General features: G+C 35.5%; 1 protein-coding gene across 1 annotated transcript; it reads left to right on the forward strand.

Moving 5' to 3' along the window:
• The first annotated feature begins 33 nt into the window (after nucleotides 1-33).
• DCLRE1A (DNA cross-link repair 1A) lies at nucleotides 34-21862 on the forward strand. The gene is made up of 10 exons (XM_081251488.1): nucleotides 34-278; nucleotides 800-1917; nucleotides 3849-5549; nucleotides 7008-7141; nucleotides 8233-8351; nucleotides 11675-11815; nucleotides 13585-13730; nucleotides 14516-14670; nucleotides 19783-19924; nucleotides 21288-21862. Exons 2-10 carry the CDS (start codon nucleotides 1452-1454, stop codon nucleotides 21446-21448), a joined length of 3165 nt encoding a protein of 1054 aa, XP_081107614.1. The 5' UTR covers nucleotides 34-278; nucleotides 800-1451; the 3' UTR covers nucleotides 21449-21862.
• The last annotated feature ends 3514 nt before the right edge of the window (nucleotides 21863-25376 follow it).

Here is a 25376-nt window from a genome sequence, read left to right on the forward strand (position 1 = left end):
TAAATCTTCTCGCCGCCGCTGAGCCTGGACATTCAGCGCGCCAGATTCAACATGGAAAAGGCTTCTGGGCCAGCGTTCTAGAAGCTCCAAGAGAACAATTCCCCACCCTTCACTTTGAAAATTAGCAAGTTTTAGAACTAAAACAAAACAAAAATAAATCCGTAGGATTTAAAAGGGCCCTAACTTTTTTTTCTTTTTAAAGTCTCACGTTTAGACCAGGATCAGCCGATTCGACACAGCATTGGGAACGTGAAGCTGTTCCCGCCACGGCACGAAAGGTAAAGAAGTAGGCTTTTTAAAGTTGGGAGTGACTAGCCAATGGCCTTGGCTTATACGCAAACGCAGCATTTTGTTACCCTGCAGTGCTGAAAGTGCAGGTGCGAATAGATTGTCAGCCAAGCAGGGGGAGGGGGCACGACGGGAGCGGACGCAGCTGGAGCTACTCCCGAGGGGCGAGGGTGGCAGGTGGGCGGCCGCGGGGATCCCTGAGGGCCCGGCCTCTGTCTTCAGAAGTGGAGAGCACTGGTGGCTTTTGTGGAGCGAGCTGTGGTGGCAGCTCCCTCGCTCCCTTCCCTGGAGGGGGCGAGGGCCCACTCCGCTGGCCTTGCAGCCTCTAATGCCCAAAGAGGCGGTCGAGCCGGTGGGAGGCATCAGGCAGGTGAAGCTTGGTTTTGAGGCAGCTGGAGAGAGAGCTGATCGCCTTCAGGCAGACCACCTCTGGGGTCTGGAGTTAGGAGTGTGGGTGGCCTCAGTGTAAGCACAACTTCACGTACTTGAATTTTGTTTGTTCATTGTGCAGTGTTTGTTCATTGCCGCTGGAGGAAGATACTGGATTGACCCAGGAAACTGAAGTTGTCGAATATTCACCAGTCACGGATAAGGGCGCGTTTTTGGGTTTTTTTTTTTTGCCAATCACACACATTTGATTATGGTGTGACTAGTGTTACTCGCAAACTGAAGTAGCCATTAAGTGTTTGGAACACCTGCTGAGCCAGTTGCCCAGGGACTGTGGTTGGATTTGTGAGTTATTTGGACAATTGTCCAGTTGAAAGAGAGCTGACAGGAGCTTTATAGCAATTTTACAAAACTCCTTCTAAGATTGAACTGTTAAACCTATACTTCCCATTGGGGTTTAGTGTTCAAAGTATTACTGATACTACTTTTATGAATCAAGTCCTGGGAAAAACCAAGATACCTGAACAAAATACGCACGATGGAAAACTCATGTTAATTTGATTGTGCTATAAATGAGACAGCAAGTGTTCTCATGTATAAGGTTTGTAGTTTGCCAATATATTCATTATCAGAGCTTTAGATTCCCATCAAGTTGGTGGGGTTTTTGTTACTTTTTTTTCTGAGCAAAATAATTCCATTTAAAAATTTTGTAACACGACATAGACCCTCAATTTACTTAAGGTTAGTGCTTCTTTAATGATCAAAAACATTCTGCCATGTTAGAGGATGCTTTTCTGGAACAAGACATCTGGGAATACAAATCCAAAAGAAAACCCAAACCAGTACATCCAAATAATTGCTCTGAGAATATTCCAAAATCTGTTGAGAAAGCAACAGATGAACAATACCAGTCAAAACGAAACAGAAATAAAAAAAGGACTGTAGAAGGTAGAAAGAAGGTTAAGGCCCCCGAAACGTGCCTTGGAGAAACAGACAGTCAGACTTCTGGCGCTTCCAGTCAGAACTCTAGTTGTGGAGATGGTATTCAGCAGTGCCAAGACAGGGAGGCCACTCCAGGAAAGCACTGTAGGACTCACAAAAACAAACACGTGTCTCCGAAGATACGACCAGTTTATGATGGGTACTGTCCAAACTGCCAGATGCCTTTTTCCTCCTTGCTAGGTCAAACACCTCGATGGCATGTTTTTGAGTGTTTGGATTCCATACCAGTCTCCGCACCAGGTAAGATTCCAAAAAAGATAGTGAACTCTAGTCAAAAAGACCTGCATTAGGCCAGACATATCAGTCCAGTGAAACAAGCCAGGTAAGCAGTAAACCAAAAATGAGATGAGATACTCAAAGTATAAATGACTTAACCGTAGAAGGAAACAAGGTAATGCATTGTTACGCTTCTTGTGAAGGGTAAAAAGATAACAGTCAATAGTATAATTGTAAAGAATGTTGCAAACTTGAAAACAGTTTAAATGCATTTTACTATTTCATAAGAGTCCCTAAAAATCTGTGATTTTTCATAAATGTTAATTGAGCACATATTATGGTAGATATTTTCACCTGCATAAGGTAGGTGGTATTGACATCTGACAGATGAGGGTTCTTAAAAGCTAAACAACTTGCCCATTTTGTTATCTTTTATGAAACAGACTTTTAGAGAATCATGAATGTAGTCCAGCCTTCTAAATACGGCTGTGTTGGGGTCATCATGCTAATGGACAGAAATAAGAACTAGGAAGGAGTGTTTGGTTATTAAGGTTCTAATAAATAAAATTGTGCCAAATGAGAACTGAAGTAACACTATGTTCCTGTTATCATTTAAACTATATAATAAATATCATGTTTAATATGTAGAAAATCCTACTTGTAGTATATGGAGAATGGGTTGTTATTGATGATTTGATTATTTAAAAGTTATATATACCATACATAAATTTTTAAATCTCAAAGAATCAAAATTCAGTAAAATAAAAATAATATTGAGTATGGCTTTCGTGTTAACTATGATTCAGAAGACGTTTTATTATTAACTTCTAGTTCTCATTTTAAAGTACTGCATGAAGATGCAAAATAACTTAAAAAATTTGGCACTAGCCTCATACAACAGAGAAAGCCTCATCAAATGCTAGTAATTTGTTTTTCAGTGGCTTGAAAGTCAGAAATGGCAGTTGGAATCCCATGGTGAGCACTCAGAGTGAAATATCTTATAGATGAAGCCACCTCAAAGAGTTTTTCTCTTGGTTTTTTCACTGATTAAACTCCTTTGAATGGATAATCTCAGGTGGATTCTTCTTGAATTGAATTTTATTCTATAACATATACTTTTATGAGGTGGTTTTAAGTTAATTTTTAAGCAATGAAGTCTCCAGTTTAACGTGACATCTTTTTTGGGGGGCGGATCATTTTTTGACAGGCCTGAAAATGAACATACAGGGGGTGGGGTATGCCAAGATGCATTACAGACTGTTTCTCAGTCATAATGGTATGACAGGGAATAGTTTCCAGATTATTAAAGCCTTATTATTAACCAGTTTATCAAATTGAATGTCAAAACTTAGAACAGAACTTAAAATGTTTAGGGTATGAACAGCTCTAATTAAGATTGCTATTACTGTTTCATATACAGTGTGAATATTAAATAATGGAACCTAATTTGGTACTGCAACTCTCATACATATGTGTTGCCTGATAAGATAAAAATTGAGGTAGAACTTTAGTCTGTGAGAGACATACCAGCCTTCTCTACTCTTTATTGCTTGAGCAATAGTGATGTAGTGAAACTGATGGGATCAATTTGTAGCACCTGTTTAAGAAATACCTAGTGCAAGCATGACATGCATTTTGGAGGAGCTCATATTTGTGAAAGTTTTTAGTGGGGAGGAAAAGGTGTTAGTCTTAAATTTTTTGGGGGAAAAGAGTATTTGACAAGAAATTTAAAAGAATATATTGATTTAAAAATAATAACTAGCACCTTGCAAAACCATACTGGATTACTGTTATTGTGTGCTGATTTTTTGTTTATATAAAGATAGCTATTGTCCTAAGGCCTCAAAGTTGGACTGATGACTTTCCACTTACATGTTAATTTATAGTGCTAATACTGTCAAAGCTTAGTCTGTGCTTTGATCTGGTAATACTTTTTTCTTTATTAAAATTTTCAGAGTGTCCTGATGCTCTTCAGTGTTCCTCAACAATTCCTTCTCATTACAAGAGATACACTCATCTCCTGCTAGCTCAAAGCAGGGCTAGTAATAGTCCTTTCAGCAATCCATCCCATGAGTCAGGTGGGAGTTTCAGTGAGACTCATTCAGGCTTTCTTTGTAGCCTTAAGGAAAGATGGTCTCCATATCAGAAACAAACAGATAACTTAAAAAAAAATGTTTCAACTGATCCCTTGTTAGTGACACAATGTCTAAGAAAATCTCAGTCTCCAACTGAAACTGATAAAAAGGTTTCCTCTTCGACAAATATCCAAACTTCCCAACAAGTCCCACAATTTACAGAACTTGTTAATCATGACAAACTGGTAGGATTTGGTTTGCCTCTTGCTGAAGAATTAGACAGTCAAAACAGCCCAGAACACATAAATTTGACGTTGCCAGAAAATGACTTTAGCAACTGTGAAATCTCCTATTCTCCACTTCAAAGTGATGAAGAAACTTATGATACAGATGAAAAGCTGGATGATTCACAACAGGAACTATTTTTTACAGAAAGCTCTAAAGATGGCAGCTTAGAAGGAGATGAAAATAGCTCCACTTTGTCTAAAAAATTCCATGACCCTTTACTGAAGGACCAGGAGGAGAGCTGCCCCGAAGTGGATAGCTTCTTAACTCAGGATAAATACGATGAAGAACTGTATAAATGCAACACTCTAAATGATTCGTCTCAACTTACTTTCCAAAATAAGAGTATTATTTTACGTGATGATCCAGCATATACTGATGATGATTTTATATTGTTTCCACCTGCATTAGCAGAGAGGTTTACTTCTCCTAGTTACCAAGCCACTAAAGCAAAACCTGATGAGCCAGAATTTCACTCATCTCAATCAAATAAAGAGAAACAGGTAATTGAAGAATCAGCTGTTTACAATCAAATTTCTCTTCCGTTACTTAAGAATAAAATGTCAAAACCTTTTGAAAGCCAGGGAGGAGGGTGTCATTCTTTCCAACCAACCCAAAGTAAAACTAGAGAATTATCAAGTAAGAATTTCAATGCTAAGCACAATACGAACTCAGCATGTTTCTGCAGAAAGGCATTAGATGGTATGCTAGACAGTAAAGTTACAGCTTTAAATACAGCGATATTTTCTAGTACACCTACTGCTGCTAAGTCTTTGAAAATATTGCCATCTGGCCCTAAGTGTAATGCATCACAACCTTCTACTAAGGTAATGAAGCAAATGGATATAGGTGTGTATTTTGGACTACCACCCAAAAGAAAAGAAGAGAAATTGCTGGTGGAAAATGCCTTAGAAGGGATGAACTTAAATACAGTTGTAAGTCCTAATGAAAAGAGGTCCCGGCAGTGCAAGAGGAAAGCAGAAAAATCTTTAAGTGATTTAGAATTAGAGGCAAATAATTTAAGTGAGAGTCAGCCCTCTGTGGAACTTTCTCGTAAGAGGTCACAGCGTCAAAGAAAGAGACTTAAAAAGTCAGATTCATTGCAGGAAGGAGTACATCAGAAGAGTTCAGGTCACCGTAACAAGACAGAACCTGGAACAGTCAAGTTAAGTAAAGACAGAGTCTTCGTAAAATCAGCTCATGGCAGGCTGCAGAGAGGGAACACGAAAATCCCAGAGTCATCGAATGCAGGAGAATTAAGGAAAAGGACATGTCCATTCTATAAGAAAATACCTGGTAAGTTGAAATATCAAGGCTTACTATATCTACGAAGATGTAACTTTTTTGAATTACATGTTCATTGCCCATGTTATGTGTGTGTAAAACAATCTGTTTGTGTGTGTTTACTTTTTATACCTCATTGACCTGTAACAGACTTTTTTTCCTATTTAATCTTTTTTACTCCATTCAGTTCAGCAAACTTTTATTAAACATATTTATATATAAGGTACTATACTATTTAGATAGATATTACAGATCTGACAAAGATTCATATAGATCAGCTTAATACAGAAGGAGGAAAGGCTCTCTGTAAGTAACCATAATAACAGTCTCTAAGCACTTAAGAAAAATGCAAGTACTAAATAGCTTCAAAGAAGGAAAATGTCACAGGTTATACAGGTCATAATAAATGCTAAACATTTTTAAACCGTATCATAGCTTAGTTTCTCAGTCTTTTCATGTTCTTATAATTTCTCATGTCTTCATAGATGAGTTAGTAGAAAAATGTGTCGTAAGATGAATTTTATTATTGAAGAAAACAGGTACCCTTCTTCTGAAAAGAATATAAAACTGCCCAAATATACTTGGTTTCAGAAAAATTTTTTAATATGCTTTTTTGATATTCTAAATCTATTCAATATAATTTGTTCAAAATATTTATGTAAAGAAAAGCATTTATGTACATCTTAGTACCAGTTCTGTTTTTAATAATTATTTTGATTAATTTTCTGTATTTTAAGTGAGCCCAGAATTAGTGGGCCATGTGTGGCTAGGCCTCCGTAGAATTGTGGAGGTATGTTTATTTACCTGCATATCACAGTCAGCGCACTTGTTTTTTTCTCATGAACAAATTTCAGAACAGCTCAATCTTTTTTTTTTTCATTATTGCTCCTCTAGGGAGCCTTTTTAGGCTTTTTGTTTGTTTGTTTGTTTGTTTCCCTTCCTCCTCCCCACCTCCCACAATGAAATTCAAATACTACAGATACCCTGTTTATCTGTTATTGTACTGTGGCCCTTTGGAGGGCCATTAGATTATTTGGGTCATCAACCATTTTTGCCCCTTAGAAGCATACCAATATCACCCCCATTGAGAATTCATGTTTTAAAAGAAAGTTAGCATTCTCCTTCTGCTGTTTTGCAGAAGTAAAGGATTTTAGGTGCCCAGTAAGTATTGTGAAAACATTCAGCAAAACAAAAAAGTAACTCATTTGTAGCTTAGTATTTTTAATTTTTTTGATACAGTTATTCATTAAAAAGCCTATACTGGGATACTTAATGGAAACTTATAAGACTCATTTTCATCTCTAACATCACCTTTTGCTGAATTTATATGGTGTAGATTTTTAAATTAAAATGTAAAGTTAAGTTGGAAATGAGATGTAAAGTGTCAGAGGGTTTGCTATATAAGCAAATTGGACTGCTTTTACTTAGTTAGCTATTGCTCAAGCATCTGTGTTGGTGTTTTCATTGTAGGAACTGGCTTTACAGTCGATGCCTTTCAGTATGGATTGGTTGAAGGTTGCACGGCCTATTTTCTCACACATTTTCATTCTGATCATTATGCTGGATTGTCTAAAAACTTCACGTTTCCTGTTTATTGTAGTGAGGTAAGTTTTAGTATTCTAAATCCTGAATTTGTAGAATGCAGCAAATTTCTAACCAGTCTGGTTAAAAAAAAGGTAATTAAGATTGTAAGATCTATCATTCTTCTAGAAAATATATGAAAAAACAGACTCCACATTGAGATTCTAAAATTAAATGAGTTATTGTCAATAGTTACAATAGATTTTTTAAATTATGCTTTATTATGTGGAAACAATAAATATTGATACCTCATGATGTACTAAAACATGTATGTTTCATTCAGTAAATATTTACTGAATGCCTAAAAAGATACTCAAGGCAAAATACCTAACTTCAAGGAGCTTTCAGGCTACACATTCACAAGTAGTACCGCAATGGGATCTGTACTGTAATAGAAAAGTGAACAGAATGCCTAAAAGTAGGGAGAAGCAGGGCTTTACTGTGTCCTAGGCTAAGGTTAGAAAAAGTTTCACGGTGCAAGAGATACCTTGAAATAATTATTAAAAGGTGAGCATTTTAATGTGTACTACTAAGGGCTTTGGCTAGAATTTGATTTTATCCTCAAGCATTCTTGAATTATCTTCTTTTTATTAATGAAGCAACTGAGGCTTGGAGAGGTTAAGTGCCATGCCCCAAGTCACAGAGCTAGTAATGGCAGAGCCAGAATTTGAACACAGGTCTGTCTCATTTCAGAGCAAGGCAGAGGAAAGAGGAGAGAGCCTTCCAGGTAGAGAAGAATTTGTGTAAAGGCACAGACACCTAAGAAGTATGCCCATTCCAGGAACTTCAGATAATTCAGAATCACTAAAGACAAGATAGGGAATAACAGGAGATAAATCCACAGAAATGGGTAGGGGCCAGATCATGAAGGGTTTTGTATGACATGATGGGGATAATGGACTTTTTACAGGTGAGGGAGAATCAGTGACAGTGTTTAAGCAGAGTTGTGACACAGTCATTTTAGAAAGTTCTTCCTGGCATTCTGGAGGGTTTACATGAGTATAAGTGGGAGAACCAGGCGGTTATTAAGATGTTTGTGTTCTAAACTAGATATGAAATAAAAGACATATTTAATGTTTTAATGTATCAGCAATAAGCACATCCTGTTTTGCAGATAACTGGCAATTTGTTGAAGAGCAAACTTCACGTGCAAGAACAATATATCCATCCATTGCCAACAGACACTGAATGTATAGTGAATGGTGTCAAGGTTGTTTTGCTAGATGCCAATCAGTAAGTATTAAAGTTACCTTAGTAATACCCTTTTTTTTTTTTTTTTTTTTTTTTGCGGTACGCGGGCCTCTCACTGCTGTGACCTCTCCCGTTGCGGAGCACAGGCTCCAGACGTGCAGGCTCAGCGGCGATGGCTCACGGGCCCAGCCGCTCCGCGGCATGTGGGATCTTCCCGGACCAGGGCACGAACCCGTGTCCCCTGCATCGACAGGCGGACTCTCAACCACTGCACCACCCGGGAAGCCCAGTAATACCCTATTTTTAAATATTCAAAAGGAAAACACATTGCATGGTTATTTAAGAACTTCTTATTGGAACTATTATGCTTGATATTTCATAAATGTCTTATTTAAGTAAGATAAGAAACACTTAAGTAAAGTGTGTTTCTCCTTTTGAAAAAAAATGTACGCAATTACAGGATCAAAGATTAAATGTAGAGAGATTCTCTAAGTGTTCTCTAACCCATTTTTTAATGCAGTTTAAATTACTATGCTTTACATGAGACTCCATCTTATTTTTTTAAAAAATCTTTTAACATATTGCTGCTGTTCTTTAAGAGAAAACCTTTTGCCATTTTCTTTAATATCACTTATATATATTAACAGCTGGTACAAATTAACAGCTGGTACTCCATTCAGATTCTAGAGGGTTGTTTTTTTTTTCCTTGAAGAAATCCTTTAGGGTTTTAAATTTTTTTTTATTTTTTGCGGTACGCGGGCCTCTCACTGCTGTGGCCTCTCCCGCTGCGGAGCACAGGCTCCGGATGCACAGGCTCAGCGGCCATGGCTCACGGGCCCAGCCGCTCCGCGGCATGTGGGATCTTCCCAGACCGGGGCACAAACCCGTGTCCCCTGCATCGGCAGGTGGACTCTCAACCACTGTGCCACCAGGGAAGCCCTCCTTTAGGTTTTTGACACTAAAGTCTTGGAAGATTTTTTTCTTGGAAATTGTTTTTCTTTTTCCCTCATTTTTTTTAATGTAAAGTACTGTCAGGATTCACATTGCCAAAATGTAACTGTCAGTCAGCTATTCATCTTTATAATTTCCATAGAATGTTAGCCTTATGTACCTTAGAGATCATAGATGCCTAGAGAATTAAAATTAAGACTAAACCTAGGTTTCCTAAAATCCAGGCTTGTTATTTTTTCAGGTTGCCTATAAGTTTTTGTCTGCTAACTTTGCTGCTGTTTATTTTTTTAATCACCAATTATGATAACTCAGGTTCTGATTTTTTTTTTTTTGGTCAACTTTATTGAGGTACAATTTACATAAATAAAATGGACCCATTTTAAATCTTTGCTGAATTTTGACAAAAGTAAACACCCATGTAATTCCCACCACAATAAAAATATGGAAAATATTCCCCACCACAAGTTTTCCTTGTGCTCCTTCCCAGTCAATCCCCAACCCCAACTCCTACCCAGGCAACCATTGATTTGTTTTCTATGACTATGGATTAGATTTGTCTTTAATAGGGATTCATCTAAATGAAATCATATAATATCTTCTGTTTTGTATCTGTCACTCCTCATGTTTGTGAGATTCATTCATGCTGTTGTGTGTTCCTTTTACTTACTGAGTACTATCTATTGTATGGACACAATACAATTATTTTTTCCATTCACTTCTTGTTGGAAAACTGATTTTTGTTTATTGATCTTGTATCCTGAGACCTTGCTAAGCTTGCTCATTAGTTGTTGTAGGTTTTTTGTAGATTCTTGAAAATTTTCTACATATGTCATCCACAAATAAAGATGCTTTCGTTTTACTTCTTTCTTTCCATTTAGAATGATATTTTTTCTCTTATTTATTGTACGGGATTATGCCTTCAATACAGTGTTGAGTAGGAGTGATGTGAGCAGACATATTGCCATGTTCTTGATCTTAAGGGGAATGCTTTCAGTCTTTCTCCATTAAGTATGATGTTAGCAATAGGTTTTTCATAGATGCCTTTTGTCAGGTTGAGGAAAGTCCCTTCTATTCCTATTCTGCTGGGAGTTTGTAATCATGAATGGGTGTTGAATTTTGTCAAATGTTTCTTTGGCATCTGTTGAGGTGATAAAACAACTTTTGTCCTCTATAATGTTAATGTGGTAAATGACAAAGATGGACTTAAACCAGCCTTGCATTACTGAGATAAACCCCACTTGGTCTTCATGTATTACCCTTTTTAAAAATATATAGCTGGATTTGATATGCTAATATTTTGTTAAGAAATTTTGTGTCTGTTTTAAAAAGTATATTCGTCTATAGGGTTTTTTTAACTACGCTTTTGTCTTATTTTGATATCAGAGTAATACTGGTCTCATGAAATATTCCTTCCTCTATTTTCTAAAAGGTGTCATGTGGTAATTATTATTATTTCTTCCCTAAGTGGAAAATCTCTAGTGAAGTGGTCAGGGCCTTAATTTTGGCGTCAGGGAGATAAGGGGAAGTTTTTAATTACAATTGTAATTATTTCCTGTGTTTTCCTAGAATTTAAAATGAAAATTCTCTGTCTTTCGGCAGTAATTTCCAAACCCCATTGTGTCAGGGGTCCCCAAGACCACCTTGAGGCTCAATGGTTCATCAGATGGACTCACAGGACACAGAAAAGCTGTTTTATTTGTGGTTACAGCTTATCACAGTGAATGGATACAGATTAAAGTCAGCAAAGGGAAAAAGGCAAATGGAGGCAAATCCAGGAGAAACTAGGTGCAAGTTTCAAGGTTTCCTCTTCTAGTGGAGTGGCACAGATGTGCTTAATTCTCCCAGCGACAGTGTGTAACAACACGTAGGAGGTGTGGCCAACCAGGGAAGCTCAGCTGAGCCTTGGTATCCAGGATTTTTATTGAGGATCAATCATGTACACATGCAACACCCATGCTGATTGACCTGGGCTACTCAGACGCCAGTCCCCAGGAGCAAAGACAGATATTCACCATAGATCACACTGTTAACATAAACTATCTTATCAAACTAGTAACACATGGCCCAATGTGTCAGGCATACAAAACACTCTTAGCAGGCAGAATATTTCAAGGACTCTAAACTTATCTCCCAAGAGCCAGTCAATGACTATTCCTAAGGACAGGCCTTTCTTGGGGACCTGTGGAGTTTGCACAACACTGGCCTGCTGAATTAACCCTTTCCTGCACACCATTTTTTCTGTGTGTGTGACATAAATTTCCTTAAGTTAAAATGCTACATACCTTTGTAGTACAATGCTATGTCATTGTGGTCAGCTAATAAAGTATATTAACTTGTTGATATTGAAATGAACACTCTTTCTTTAGATGCTTTGCCTGTGTTAAGAATATTCCTTTTTCAATGTTTGTGTTCAGCTGTCCAGGTGCTGTCATGATCCTTTTTTATCTTCCTAATGGTTATGTCATACTACACACGGGAGACTTCAGAGCAGATCCCACCATGGAACGTTCTCTTCTTGCAGGCCAGAAAGTCCACACGCTTTACTTAGATACAACGTAAGAGAAACTTTGTGTACTTCTTTTTTCCACCAACAGCATTTGCCCTGCATGTTATGAATAATTTGAACTTTTGCTTAGGTAATCAAAATGATGGCTTACTGTCAATTATCATTTTAAGTATTTATCAGGTGGATGCTGTTTGAAAAAATATATACTTAAGAACAAATTTTGGATTGCATGGCTTAACTGACTCCAGCTCAATTTTTATGTAATATCCTTTTGAAAATATGGTTTATGTAAAAAGCTTGTTACTGAAACAAGGATGAAAAATTTGGGAGCAAACTTTAGGAAAACGCCCTTTAAAGTTATCCTTTCAAAGTGTCTGTGTAACTATTAAGCATGATTGTGAAGAACAAAACAGAGAATGAGATTCTGTCTGAATATTCAAACTTACTTTGTTCCTTTCTCCAAAAGGTAATCTATAAGTGGCAACCTTGAATTCCTAAGTGCTACATAATGGTATAAGCTATTATCTTCTTTTATATATTGAAATACCTCATCAATTGGTCAGAAATTACGTTAACCATTTCAACCTGTTTCAAGAAGAAGTGAGTTTGGATGGCATATCTTAGTAAGAGATGGTCTTTCCACAACGAGTTTTTTAATACTATAGTTAATTCTTCCATTCACCTAAATACTAGGTGAACTAAGAAAATAATTTTTTAAACTTTTTTTTGTTACTTAATTCTATTCTACATACAATTCTGGATTTCTTTGTGAGTATTTATAGGAGAAAGGACTAAGTCTTTTCTTAATAATAAGATTTATGGCTGAACAGCAAAAACAATTTTGAAAATTGGAAAAATATTTCTTTGATGTGTGTACTTTATGAGATCTTTAGTGAAAAAGTGCTTAATTTTCATCTCAAATATATATAACTAGTAGTCTTAGTGTTAATTTTTCATTGGGTGTTACTGTACTGAAGTAGACCCAACTGGATCTGCTGTAGTCCCATAATACTATATGTATTTCTATATCTCCTAAAAGAAAATAACAAACAGATGAATATTAACTGTTTGATTTAATGCTACTTCATTAAATTCATGTTCACTTTCATTATCTTAAAAATATATATATTTTGGGCTTCCCTGGTGGCACAGTGGTTGAGAGTCCACCTGCCGATGCAGGGGACACGGGTTCATGCCCCGGTCCGGGAGGATCCCACATGCCGCGGAGCGGCTGGGCCCGTGTGCTATGGCCGCTGAGCCTGTGCGTCCGGAGTCTGTGCTCCGCAGCAGGAGAGGCCACAGTAGTGAGAGGCCCGCGTACTGCAAAAATAAATAAATAAATATATATATTTATATATATATATTTTATATTTATTATTTTATATTTATATATATATGTATATTTTTTTTTTACTAAATCAGAATTCTTTAGTCCAAAAAGATAATCCCTATAAATCGTATTTCCTTTGATAGGGATTGGGGTTAAAAAAAAGAAGATATTAAGGCCTATAATTCATAGCTAAAATAGCTACCTAGAAATATTCTTGAAGGAAAAAAAATGCAATTTCTTTATTTGAGGGTTATAAAAGAAATATAATTAAAAAGGTATATTGAAATGTATAGTTCCATCATAAATAATCAATAGCTGGTAACAAATATTTTAACCACAGGCACTGGTGAGATAACTGCGGTGGTGTTAATGTACTATACTGCTGTTGTATGTAATTTTGCTAAAGCTTGTTTTCTAAAATAGCACCCAACTTAATGCTATGACTTTCTTGTTGTTCTTTTAATAAGTACCATGTTTCCATATTACAGATATTGCAGCCCAGAATACTCTTTTCCGTCTCAGCAAGAGGTTATCCAGTTTGCCATCAACACTGCCTTTGAGACTGTAACTCTAAACCCACGTGCTCTTGTTGTCTGTGGCACTTATTCTATTGGAAAAGAGAAAGTCTTCCTAGGTGGGTGGTAGCTGTAGCTAATTTACTGTATTACAAAGATCAGATTCTTTTTGCTTAAAGCCCTTTCAGGCTCTGTTCTTTCAGTTGATATTTATTTCCTGAAACAGTTCAATATTACCTTTGAGGTTGAAAGAAAAATTTGATAGAGTTTGATTCATTTAAATTTTGAAAGGCTTAACTTAATGGAAACATTTGTTAAGTATGTTTATGGTAGCCTTTATATCTACAAAATGTTTATAGAGCAAAAGTCCATGCTACATTACTATTTTAGTAAACTTTGAAAGATGACTAGTGCATAGGTCTTTCACTGCATTCTTTGATGATAGCCACCAATTAATTATTTTAGAGACCAGTTTTAGTTTTTGTTCCTAAATGATTTTTGGATATGTAACTGTAGTTTGTCTACATAGTATTGTACTATTTTGCAAAGTACTTCCATTTCTTCTTAACTGTGGTCCCATAATGTCAAACATTAAGATGTGAAATGATAAAGCTAAGGTTTTAACTCCTCCAAATTTTGTTTTTTCCCTCCCTCTAACTCTTTCCATACATCTTATGCAATTTTTAAATACTAGGTCTTTAAAAATAAATTCTTGGCTTTCTCACAATTTATTCCACATAGTTAACTGACAAACCTGTTCAGCCTTTTTGAGATATTATGGCAAAAGTGTGAATGTTTTGAATTTCTTTTAATTTGGTAAATTCTTATTTTAAAGTTAACTTGTAATTTTATTTTTTTCATAAGCTGTAATTTTACTATTTTTAAACTTTTCCTTTGCCTGTAGCCATTGCTGATGTTTTAGGTTCAAAAGTGGGCATGTCCAAAGAAAAATATAACACATTACAGTGCTTCAATATACCAGAAATTAATTCCCTCATCACTACAGACATGTGCAATTCACTGGTTCACCTTCTCCCAATGATGCAAATTAATTTTAAGGTAAGTATTCAAGAGATATGTCTTTTTAGGATGAACTAGAAAAGGCAATCTGATGATTGTAAACTAGAATCCCATTTTACTTGCATTTAACTTAGAGGAATTCAGTTACAGTGGAGTCAAAGTAAACTTTGCCCTAGAAAATCTTTTAAGTGGAATTTTAAACATTTTAAGTTTGTATGTGTGTGCAGCTGTATAGAGTGATTCATATGCCCACCAGGAGTTTAAGAACTAGAGAACTGTCACAAAGAAAGAAACAAAAATAGAAAAGTGTGCAGCTCTCTGGTCATTCAAACATTTTGAGATTGTTCTCCATTCTTCCTGGATGAGTAGGGAAATGAGTGGAAAATTCTAGGGAGTTCTTACTTTTCTTCAGGTCTATTCTGTATAATTTTAAGCCACTATAACATTGATATACGTTGAAAATATACTTGTGAGGATTAAATGAAACAGTAGAAGTGAAAGAGAAAGTTCTAGTGCTAGTTCTGAGATATAAATTAAGATACATATGACATGACCTCCCTGTGATTTATGGGGGCTCATTTGTCAGATTTATTCAGATACTAAGATTCATTCCATTTACTAACGTTTTGACACCTTGCAATGGAATAACATCAAACCTATGTATTAAAAGTAATTCAGGGCTTCCCTGGTGGCACAGTGGTTGAGGATCTGCCTGCTAATGCAGGGGACACGGGTTCGAGCTGTGGTCGGAGGATCCCACATGCCACGGAGCAACTAGGCCCGTGAGCCACAACTACTGAGCCTGCGTGTCTGGAGCCTGTGCTCCGCAACAAGAGAGGTCGCGATAGTGAGAGGCCTGCGCACCGCAATGAAGAGTGGCCCCCGCTTGCCACAACTAGAGAAAGCCCTCGCACAGAAACAAAGACCCAACACAGCAAAAATAAATTAATTAATTAATAAATTCCTACCCCCAACATCTTCTTAAAAAAAAAAGTAATTCAGAACATAATGTACACCAAAAAAATATGTTTTTAATTTTGCTATAATGTTTATGAAATAACTTTTATGGAGATTTTTGAAATAGTTTAGGTGTTGATTACTGTATCTGTCTTATAAATAATAACACATTGTGTAAAGAAAATTAGTATTTTAGTTCTATCCCTTGAGTAAGGAAATTCTCACTGGTGTAACTACTCTTTTCATGAGATCATGGTAAAAATTTTATGGCCTATTTTCATGAGTATATAATTCATAAAAATGTCAAGGATAATCAGGTCATAGTGTTGTCCATTGGTGTTTAAGCCAGTTTTGCAAACATATGTTAAATCTGAGAGGCATCCAGTTTGCATGGAGGCTAATGAGGATGTTGGTTAATTATAAAATGAACACTGATATCCTGCGGAGGGTATAGCATATTTTTATAATTTTTATAAAGATTACTTCATGCAATACAGTCTTATTTCCTGCTAACTTAGTTTCATTTGGACAATTTATCCATTTAGGGGGACAAAAGGGGTGGGGAAGTCAGAATATTATGGAAATGAAGGGACTAGACCTTTTCAAGAATAGTGTTTAAAAGTACCATATGCTGTGGAGAGGTCATATAAGGAAAAAGTGACCTGCACAAGAACTGTTTCAGTGAAGTGATGTTGGAGAAAACCAGTGACAGCAGAGGGCTAAGGAATGAATGAGAAGGTATACAAATGGCCAAGAAGCACATAAAAAGAGGATCAACACTGTTAGCCATCAGGGAACTGCAAATCAAAACCACAGTGAGATAGCACTTTACACTCACAAGGATAGCTATACTAAGAAAGATAGACAGTGCCGATTGTTGGTGAGGACATGGAGAAACTGGAACCCTCGTGCGTTGCTAATGAGATTTTTAAGTGGTGCAGCTGCTTTAGAAAGCAGTTTGTTAATTTCTTTCAAAGTTAAGCATGGAGTGACTATATGACCAGCAATTCCAGTCCTAGGTATATGCCTAGGAGAATTGAGAACGTATGTCCACTTCTACACAAATGTTCACAGCAGCATTATTCATAATAGCAAAAAACTGGAAACAACTCAGATGTCCATCAAATGTTGGATGGATAAACAAAATGTTATATATACATAAAATAGAAATATTCTTCAGCTGTAAAAAGGAATGAATTACTGCTACATGCTACTATATGAATGAGCATTGAGAACATGCCAAGTGAAAGAAGCCAGACACAAAAGGCCGCATATTGTGTGATTCCATTTATATGAAATATCCAGAATAGGTAAATCTGAAGAAGTAAGTAGATTAGTGGTTTCCAGGGCTTGAGGGAGAGGGAATGGGGAGTGACTGCTAATGAGTACAGTGTTTTATGGAGGGGTGATGAAATGTTCTAGAATTAGATAGTGGTGATGGTCATACAACTTTGTGGCTATACCAACAACCACTGAACTGTATGCTTAAAAAACACCCAAAAAACTGGCAGGTACCTGCTTTGAAGACAAAAAACAAAAAAAGGAATATCTGAAATCATTGCTTGTATTATTTCCATTATTTGTCATAGGTTGTTGGTATTGTTCAGTAGCCCTTCCCCTTCCTCCATGAAAGTGACCAGATATTGTTGACATTTTTTACAATTTCATATCTTCAGAACACAGACGGAGCAGAAGCTGACAGTTACCGTAAGACTATATTTTAGTACTTAAAGCCAATTTTTTTTACCAGCCAAAAATAGTTTTATTGTATCAGAGCTAATGACTTTTTTGTGAAAATGTAAACCTGATACAATTGTCAGGGTTTCTAAGGCAGGCTTGAACGACTTAGAAACCCTATAAATAAAACCATTCATGCTACCTAGTTCAACATCCCAAGTTCATATACGTAAGTATATAGTTTTCTATCACCTCTGATTTAAACCTGATTCATGGGATGTGGTAAAACATTATAACCATAATGTTATAGATGATTATTTGCATACTGAAAAAATAACTTTAGGGGCATCTACTGAGTGCATTTTAATCACAAACTGGTTACCAGTAAACAGAGAGACAAGTCATAGACCAGGGACTTTATGTTGACTAAATGATAATAAAATTCCTCATGATAGTAGTTCTGCAGTTGTGGTTAATGAAAGACTAGTGGCTGTCAGCAGTCTTCCCTGTATGTTTGGCTTATATGATAATATCCTATGTTTTTGTTTGTGGCACAGATTAATGATGTTTTCATGGTAACTCTAATTTGTCTCATGAAAAGCATGAAATTACTTCTGATTGGGTTCTCCCGAGTGTTTTTACAGAGACAAATAAGAATGGATAAGTTTGATGACCTGCATTGATAGCTGGGCTCTCAGTTTATGATATTACCTGTTTAATTGCTCTAAACCTGTTTCCTGTTATTTCCTTTTCTTTGTGAGGACAGGAAGAGAGAGGGATTAGTAATTAAGCAAATAGTATTACAATAGATCCTAGACTAAGTAAGACAAAGATCTGAAAATTTGCAGGGCCAGGGATATGGTAATGAAAACTTAGTTATATAGCTATAACTTAAACTTTTTTGGGGGGGTAGTAGCTGGTAAGAAATATGACTGTTTAATGGTAGGTATACAAATTAATAAAAGATCATTATTTGATGCAAAAGAGAAATCAAAGGGTTATTATTAATTCGTCAAGTGAAATCTTAATGTCTGATAAACACAATAAACTGTTCAACCTTTAAATAGTAATCAAAAAGAAAAATTTTTTTAAAATGATGTGTTTGTCTTCTACCAAATTGGTGTACTTTTAAAAAAGGTAATATCCCTATGCTGAGATTCAGAGAAATTGGCACTCTTCATCCACTTGGATAGTAATAGAAAAGAGGGTAAATCCTCAACTATTTCCATTTCTAGAAACTTATACTAAAAAATGAGTCCTTTCTGAAGAGATCAATCTGTAAGTTCCTAGGTGCTGATGGTATAATAGATGATGAGAGTCTTAAAAAGTTAGGAAAGGGCAGATTGTTTCCACTAAAAAAAAAAAAAAAAAGACTTAGAAGGTGGTGTTTATTGATGTCTTCCCCTTAGGCTGTAAGCTTCCAAAAGGTGAAGGCTATGTCTCACTCACCACTCTGGCATCAGCACCTGGTGTTAATACTGGAACAGATATTTATTGAACGAATGAATAGATGGATGAGTGAATTTATCTTTATCATTTCTTCAGAACTTCCTACCAGCATCTTTTAAAAATTCAGTAAAGTATGTATGGTTAAAGAAGAAAAAGAAGACTTCTGGAAATCCAAGATGACACTATATACACTTTAGGTTTTTTATTATTTTAAATAAAATTAAAATTTTATTATAAATTTACACTAAGCTTTTGACACTCTGGGTTGAATCTTTAGCCCAAAAAGTATTAGAGTTTTTTTGTATCCCTCTTGCCATTATTATCTTTATCTGGATTTCTCTTATCTTTCAAAGGTTGAACCTTTGTCACTGATTTTCTGAGAATCTTACCTAATGTCCTCACTAATGACGACCTCACTAATGATGACCTCAAGATTTATTAGCATATTACTTCTGATCATGGCACTGTGAAAAGTTTTGAAATTATTCTAGTTCATGCATAAAGGGTGAAAAGGAGTAAACACTTGAAAAGGGAACACTAGATACTATGCATCTTAAAATGTATGTCTGAGTTGAGTATAATGCCATTATAAAGTTATTTCCATCTTTTTATCCATCTGTCAGTCCTCTACTGGTGTATATGTATGAGGATATGTTTGGAATGATGTTTACCAGTGTTAATATCAGTATGTCTCATAAGGATAGTATTAGATGCCAGTATCTCTAATATCCTAATAATTGTAGGATTTGGAGAGGTGTTTGTTTTGTTTGTTTTTGGTAGCTATCTGAATTGTAATTTTAAAACACATGATTACTTATCTTTAAAGTTGCCTCATCTTATTTTTCTCAGACTGTACTTAAACTTGTTTAACTTTAGATAAGTAAAGGGGAAAAGATTTTTTTTTTTTGGTGATTTTATTTTTGGGGGAGTGCACTAGGTTTTCCTATTTAATGTTCACCAAGTGAAAACTCCGTGACTGTGCCAATGTAACATCTTAATCATTCGGTTTTATTCCATATAACCCATCTTCACTGACCATTAAATAAATATCCTGTTTTTATTTAACAGGGTTTACAGAATCATTTGAAGAAGTGTGGTGGGAAATATGATCAGATTTTGGCTTTTCGACCTACAGGATGGACACATTCTAACAAGTTAACTAGTATGGCAGATATTATTCCCCAGACCAAAGGAAACATTTCAATATATGGTATGATTATTCAATTTTTTTACTCTTAATGTTTGTAATTACCTTACATTTTTTTAAAAACAGTAAAACTAAGATCCAAGGAAAAAGAGGCACCAAAGAATCTTTAATAATTTAACAAGTTAAAACAATAATAATAATAATAATTTAACAAGTTCAAATCATTCATCATGCTCTACATGATGTATTTACTGTAGTAATAATTTAACAAGTTCAAATCATTTAATAATTAAATTTAATAATTAAATCATTTAATAATTTAAATAATTAAATTTAATAATTTAACAAGTTCAAATCATTCATCATGCTCTACTGATGTATTTACTGTAGTAAATAGACATTGACTAATACAGATCAGTCTATATGTGTGATCAGTGACATGTAGGGGAGATTGTAGAACTACTTGAAAGGAGGGGTGGGTAGTGCCATTGTGTCCTGGAAGTTTAAATGATGCTGCGACACCAAGAACAGGAAGACAGTGGATTAGATGTGATGACAGCAAGAGATACAGACTTGACTTTAATTTTTTCATCTTTGGAGGATGTTTACCATTGTCCTCAGAGATTGGCTTATTACAATAATGGCTGATGGAAACATTTTTGGATCCTAGTTTACTCAAAACAGGACCCTTTCTCCCTCTTTCTCTGAGGTATTTGATTTTCAGTAAAGAAGATGAAGAGACTTTTAGTACTTAATTTTTTTTTCCTTTTTATGCGTACAAAGCTTGGGGATGGAATCTGCTTACTTGCTGTGGAAATCAAGAGTCTTCTGCTTGTTACTCTTTAAATTTTACTCATATTTCTTCCAGAATTTTCCTGAAATCAATAGCTGGGCAAAGTGCTTAAAGGGAAGAATTGTTTAAAAAGAAAAGCCTACTTATAAATAAGAATCTATAGAAATGCATATTATTAAGTGTCTACATAGCAAAGTAATAGAATTTTTTAATGTTCAAAAGTTTTTGTATCATTTTAATATTTATTATTTGTAAAAGATACTAGCAGGGGGCTTCCCTGGTGGCGCAGTGGTTGAGAGTCCACCTGCCGATGCAGGGGACACGGGTTCGTGCCCCGCTCCGGGAAGATCCCACATGCCGCGGAACGGCTGGGCCCGTGAGCCATGGCTGCTGAGCCTGCGCGTCCGGAGCCTGTGCTCCGCAATGGGAGAGGCCACAACAGTGAGAGGCCCACCTACCGCAAAAAAAAAAAAAAAAGATACTAGCAAATTTTTGTTATCAGAAAAAAAGCACCAAGGAATTTTTGGCAAAAATACTCTGGATTGCTTTCCTTTTCTCTTTTATTTCATTTTGGGCTTGTGCAGTTTTCTTTATTAGTTTGATTTTTAGTAGGCACTGTCTTTCATGTTGCAGGGATTCCTTATAGTGAACACAGCAGCTACCTAGAGATGAAACGTTTTGTTCAATGGCTGAAGCCGCAGAAAATCATACCTACCGTGAATGTTGGCACCTTGAGATCCAGACGCACAATGGAGAAATATTTTGAAGAGTGGAAGTTGGAAGCTGAATATTGATGTTACCTCAGAGAACTCAGAAGTAGTTAAGTAACTTAGGCCTAGCTTGTTAGTAGTTAAATCTTCAGTGATATGATATTTCACTTTATGTGAAAAACCTCATGAAGGTCACTCATACAGCTTATTTTCTCATTTACGTTTGAATAACATGTTTACAGTGCAGGGCCTCTCAGCATCATCAATAATTGAGACTGGTCTGCCTAGTACCCTTGTTTCTTGCCCCTCCCTGTGGGGCTGTTGTATTCTGCATCCAACAGTAGGAGCGTAAACATAGGCAGGTTTGGGGACCAAAGGATTCATGATAATAAACTAGATTGAAAGCATTATATGTAAGTAATTATGTATCTTTAAAATTATTTAATATGGGGCATATTTTTATGAGATAAAGCTTTTCTATGATATGTATACTTAAATAAAAAATTGATCTTAAATTTGCCATAGTGTCGTTTGGTTTTTAGGATTTATAACTGACATGTATGCAATCTTATAGAATTTCAGTCACAGTAATTCAACATTTGACTCTGAAAAAGATGACTCAAAGAGACTAGACAACTACCCAGTAAACGATGGAGAAAAGTTTGCGTGAATAATGTTTATCTGAATTGTTTACTCAAGACATCAGATAACTAAAAGTTTAGATTGCAATTTTTTTTTAAAGTGAGATTATGTAATTTATTTATGAGTCTTGATCTCTCCAACAGAGATGAAGTAACTGATCCAAAATGAAAATTTGGGGCAATACATGTTAAAAGTGTTTTTATGGGGTTTAAATAAGAAAATGGCTAGCATAATGAAAGTATGCATGTGTATACATGTGTATTCTTCCATTGCCTCTCATGAAATTAATTTAGGGATTCCTTAATGTCTTAATGGAAAATTATTTTCTGTGATGATTTCAGTCACCAGAAGAATAGTACTCTCCATGAACTTTATTTTCATAAACTTGGATTTTACTTTGTTATGGTGGTGTTAGTAGGGAATCATGTTTAGGGAAGGAAAAGCATTTGGGGCCCAGTAGTAATAAATCCAGTGTAACTATGTTCTGAGTTGATTTCAATTATATATTTAAAATATTTTGACTTCTTTGGACTTGGTGTTTTAAACTTTTTATAAATCATTAATTAAGAGTTATAACTAGAAAAATTACATGTAGTCTGCAAATACAGGTATTTTTAACATAGAGGAGATGGCCAAGTCATTTAAGGTCATTTTTTTTTTTTTTGAGTAATAGTTTTTTCCTAGAATTGTCATTTTTCATTGGTAGAAAGATTTTTCATGATTTTGAATGTTTTACTTTGGAAATTCCGGCATGTTATTTAAAAGCATCCTCAGCCATCTTATTTTCGAACGCAAAAACATCTTTCTACACAATTAGCACCATTATGGCAGCTTGGAATGATTTGTTTTGCTGTTATTATTGCAGAATATGCAAAACCTCATTTAGGGACCATCCCAAATATGGGATTTATTTTACAAATAAGTCGCAACAACCGAACTTTTCAAGGCTCTGTTGAGAACTGTATGGGAAATTCTTAGTTCCAATAACCTAACACTTTGGTAGGTAAAAATGTTCAATTTTAAAGCAAAGCAAAAGAAGAAAAAAATCTACCATCAACCCAAAATAAATGGATGGCAGCTCTTGAACATCCTTACCATGTGTAGAGAAGAAGAAAGAATTAAGCCAACAAAGGGGAAAATGCTTTACTACACATTACATGTATTCGGAACTTTTCAGAAAGCTCCTTTACACTCTTATCTAAACATTGAATTACCAGATGCACCGACACTTGACAGGATGTTTTCAAGTTCTCATGACTTTGATTTAATAAGAAAACCTTTTCCACTTGATGTCAATGCCTTTTATTCCTGTTATTTATCATTTACCCTGTATTTCTTAATGTACCTAAATAGGAAACTGGTTTTCAGAAAAACTAAATTATTGCTTTCTTCAGTTATTGAGTTATATTTTTGTGAACCAAATGCATTTAGAATTTCCTTATTTGGTCCTGAATAACCATGTATACTAGACTAGGGAACTCCAAGTACTAATACCCAAAATTATCTGTCTTGAAAGACTATTGATATTGCCTTGTAACTTTTCTGGTTGTTTTATTGCTGTTCATTCAGTTCATTTGGTATTGATCTTAGAAAAATTCCAAAGAAGTTATCTGAAATCAGCAAAATCATAAGCTAATGGTTATAGATAATAGAATGGTTTAGGTATGAGAATTCCTTCTAATCTGAATAGTTGGAAGCTTTTAACTTGGTAATCATTTTGTATGCTAATTATATTTCAACTTTCCCTTAGTATCTACCCCTTCTCCAGAAAGTAGGCATACTCTCTTTGCTTAGGAACTCAATCCCCCATGATTTCACTGTTCTACTTTTGGTAAGCCAGAAATAATTTATAAAACGCTTGTTATGGAGTGGACCAATTATACAACACCAAGTATAACACAAAATTATTCTTTTCTTAAACAATCATAGCCAGGCCAGAACTAGGGTGAGGCAGGAGAGATGCCTAGAATGTAAAATTTAAAGAGGCAAAAGGTAAAAATCCTTTTTAAGGCTGACCCTGCACTTGCATGACCCTGAGAGTGAGTGTCTCCTTAAACGCTACTCTAGGAAATCTCTCTTGCCTCAACCTAGTTCCAGGTCCTGATTCGTAGCACCTAATTATGTTTTTTTTTGCTATTTTGGTGAATCCCAAGTGGTTTTCTAAATAGAATATTGTTATAGCTTTGTTTTTAATATACATTGAAACATAAATATTGTAATCTGAATTTAGGAGAGTACATTTTCAAGAATTTCCAGATTCATCGATATAGAGCTAATTATACCAGCACCAAAACCCAGATTCCTTTGAGATCCTTCCGCTGGGGTATTTTAAACACTTTCAGGGCAGGGCTCATATCTTACTCATCTTATGATCTAGTACCTTTTTCAGTATGTGGTCTGGTTCAGAGACAGTTCTAACAGATGGTAAATGCTTGAATGAATCTTGAATAAACAGTGAAAAATCCATCTATGTTCTAAGAATCTGACTTCCAAAATTCTTTTACATGTTTTCCTCAGGTGAAAATAGTGTGATTCCAGAAGAACCACTAAAAATAAAAATATATTGAAACTACTCAGTTGATTGTTTGGGTATATTAAAATGTCCATGACTTCAGTGTAGGAACAATTTAGAGAATAAAGTTTTATTTTTTGTCAAGATCTATTACTTTAGTTTAAATGTCACTATAATCAGTCACTGAGTATTTGAATCCTCTCTCTTAGAACTTATTCTATCTGTTGAGTAACTGCTATGTGCCCCACACTATTCTTGGTGTTGTGTGGAAATTAAGAATAATTCAATCTAACAAGGATTTATTGAGTGATTATTCTGTATAAGGTGAAGGGGGTATAAACGTGTTCTTTTTTCAGGGATTCACACATAAATAAAATAGTCTCAAATGTCAGAAAAGTAGTACTAGGAGAGAAAGACATGTCCCTAGGCACCGTGACAAGTGGTATAATACCAAACACTTCAAAGGGAGAAATTAATTCTGATAAGGAAGAGTCCATAGAGAAGATGCCTTTTTACACAGTTCTTAAAACATGAGTTAACAGACCTTTCATAGGCTGGAGAGAAATCTAAGAGACAGCCAAGTCCTGGAGCTGTGACAGTGTAAGTTGTGCAAGAGGAGCTTTGAGCAATTGGTGTATTGGCGTGTGGAGCTCAGACTAGAAGGAATAGGTGGAGGAAGATGGCACACAACTCTGATAACACTACTAAGGAGTTTAGAGGTTATTCTGAAGAATATTGAGAGTTTTTGAAGATTTGGGGGCAGTCAACATATACCTATGTGTTGGAAATGAAGTAAAAGTGAGATAGATATTGATATATACACACTTATACATATATGAATATATACAGCTTGACAAG

The sequence above is a fragment of the Mesoplodon bidens genome, assembly GCF_964165515.1.
Source record: "Mesoplodon bidens genome assembly, chromosome: 1".
In the NCBI taxonomy this organism is placed as follows: Eukaryota; Metazoa; Chordata; class Mammalia; order Artiodactyla; family Ziphiidae; genus Mesoplodon; species Mesoplodon bidens.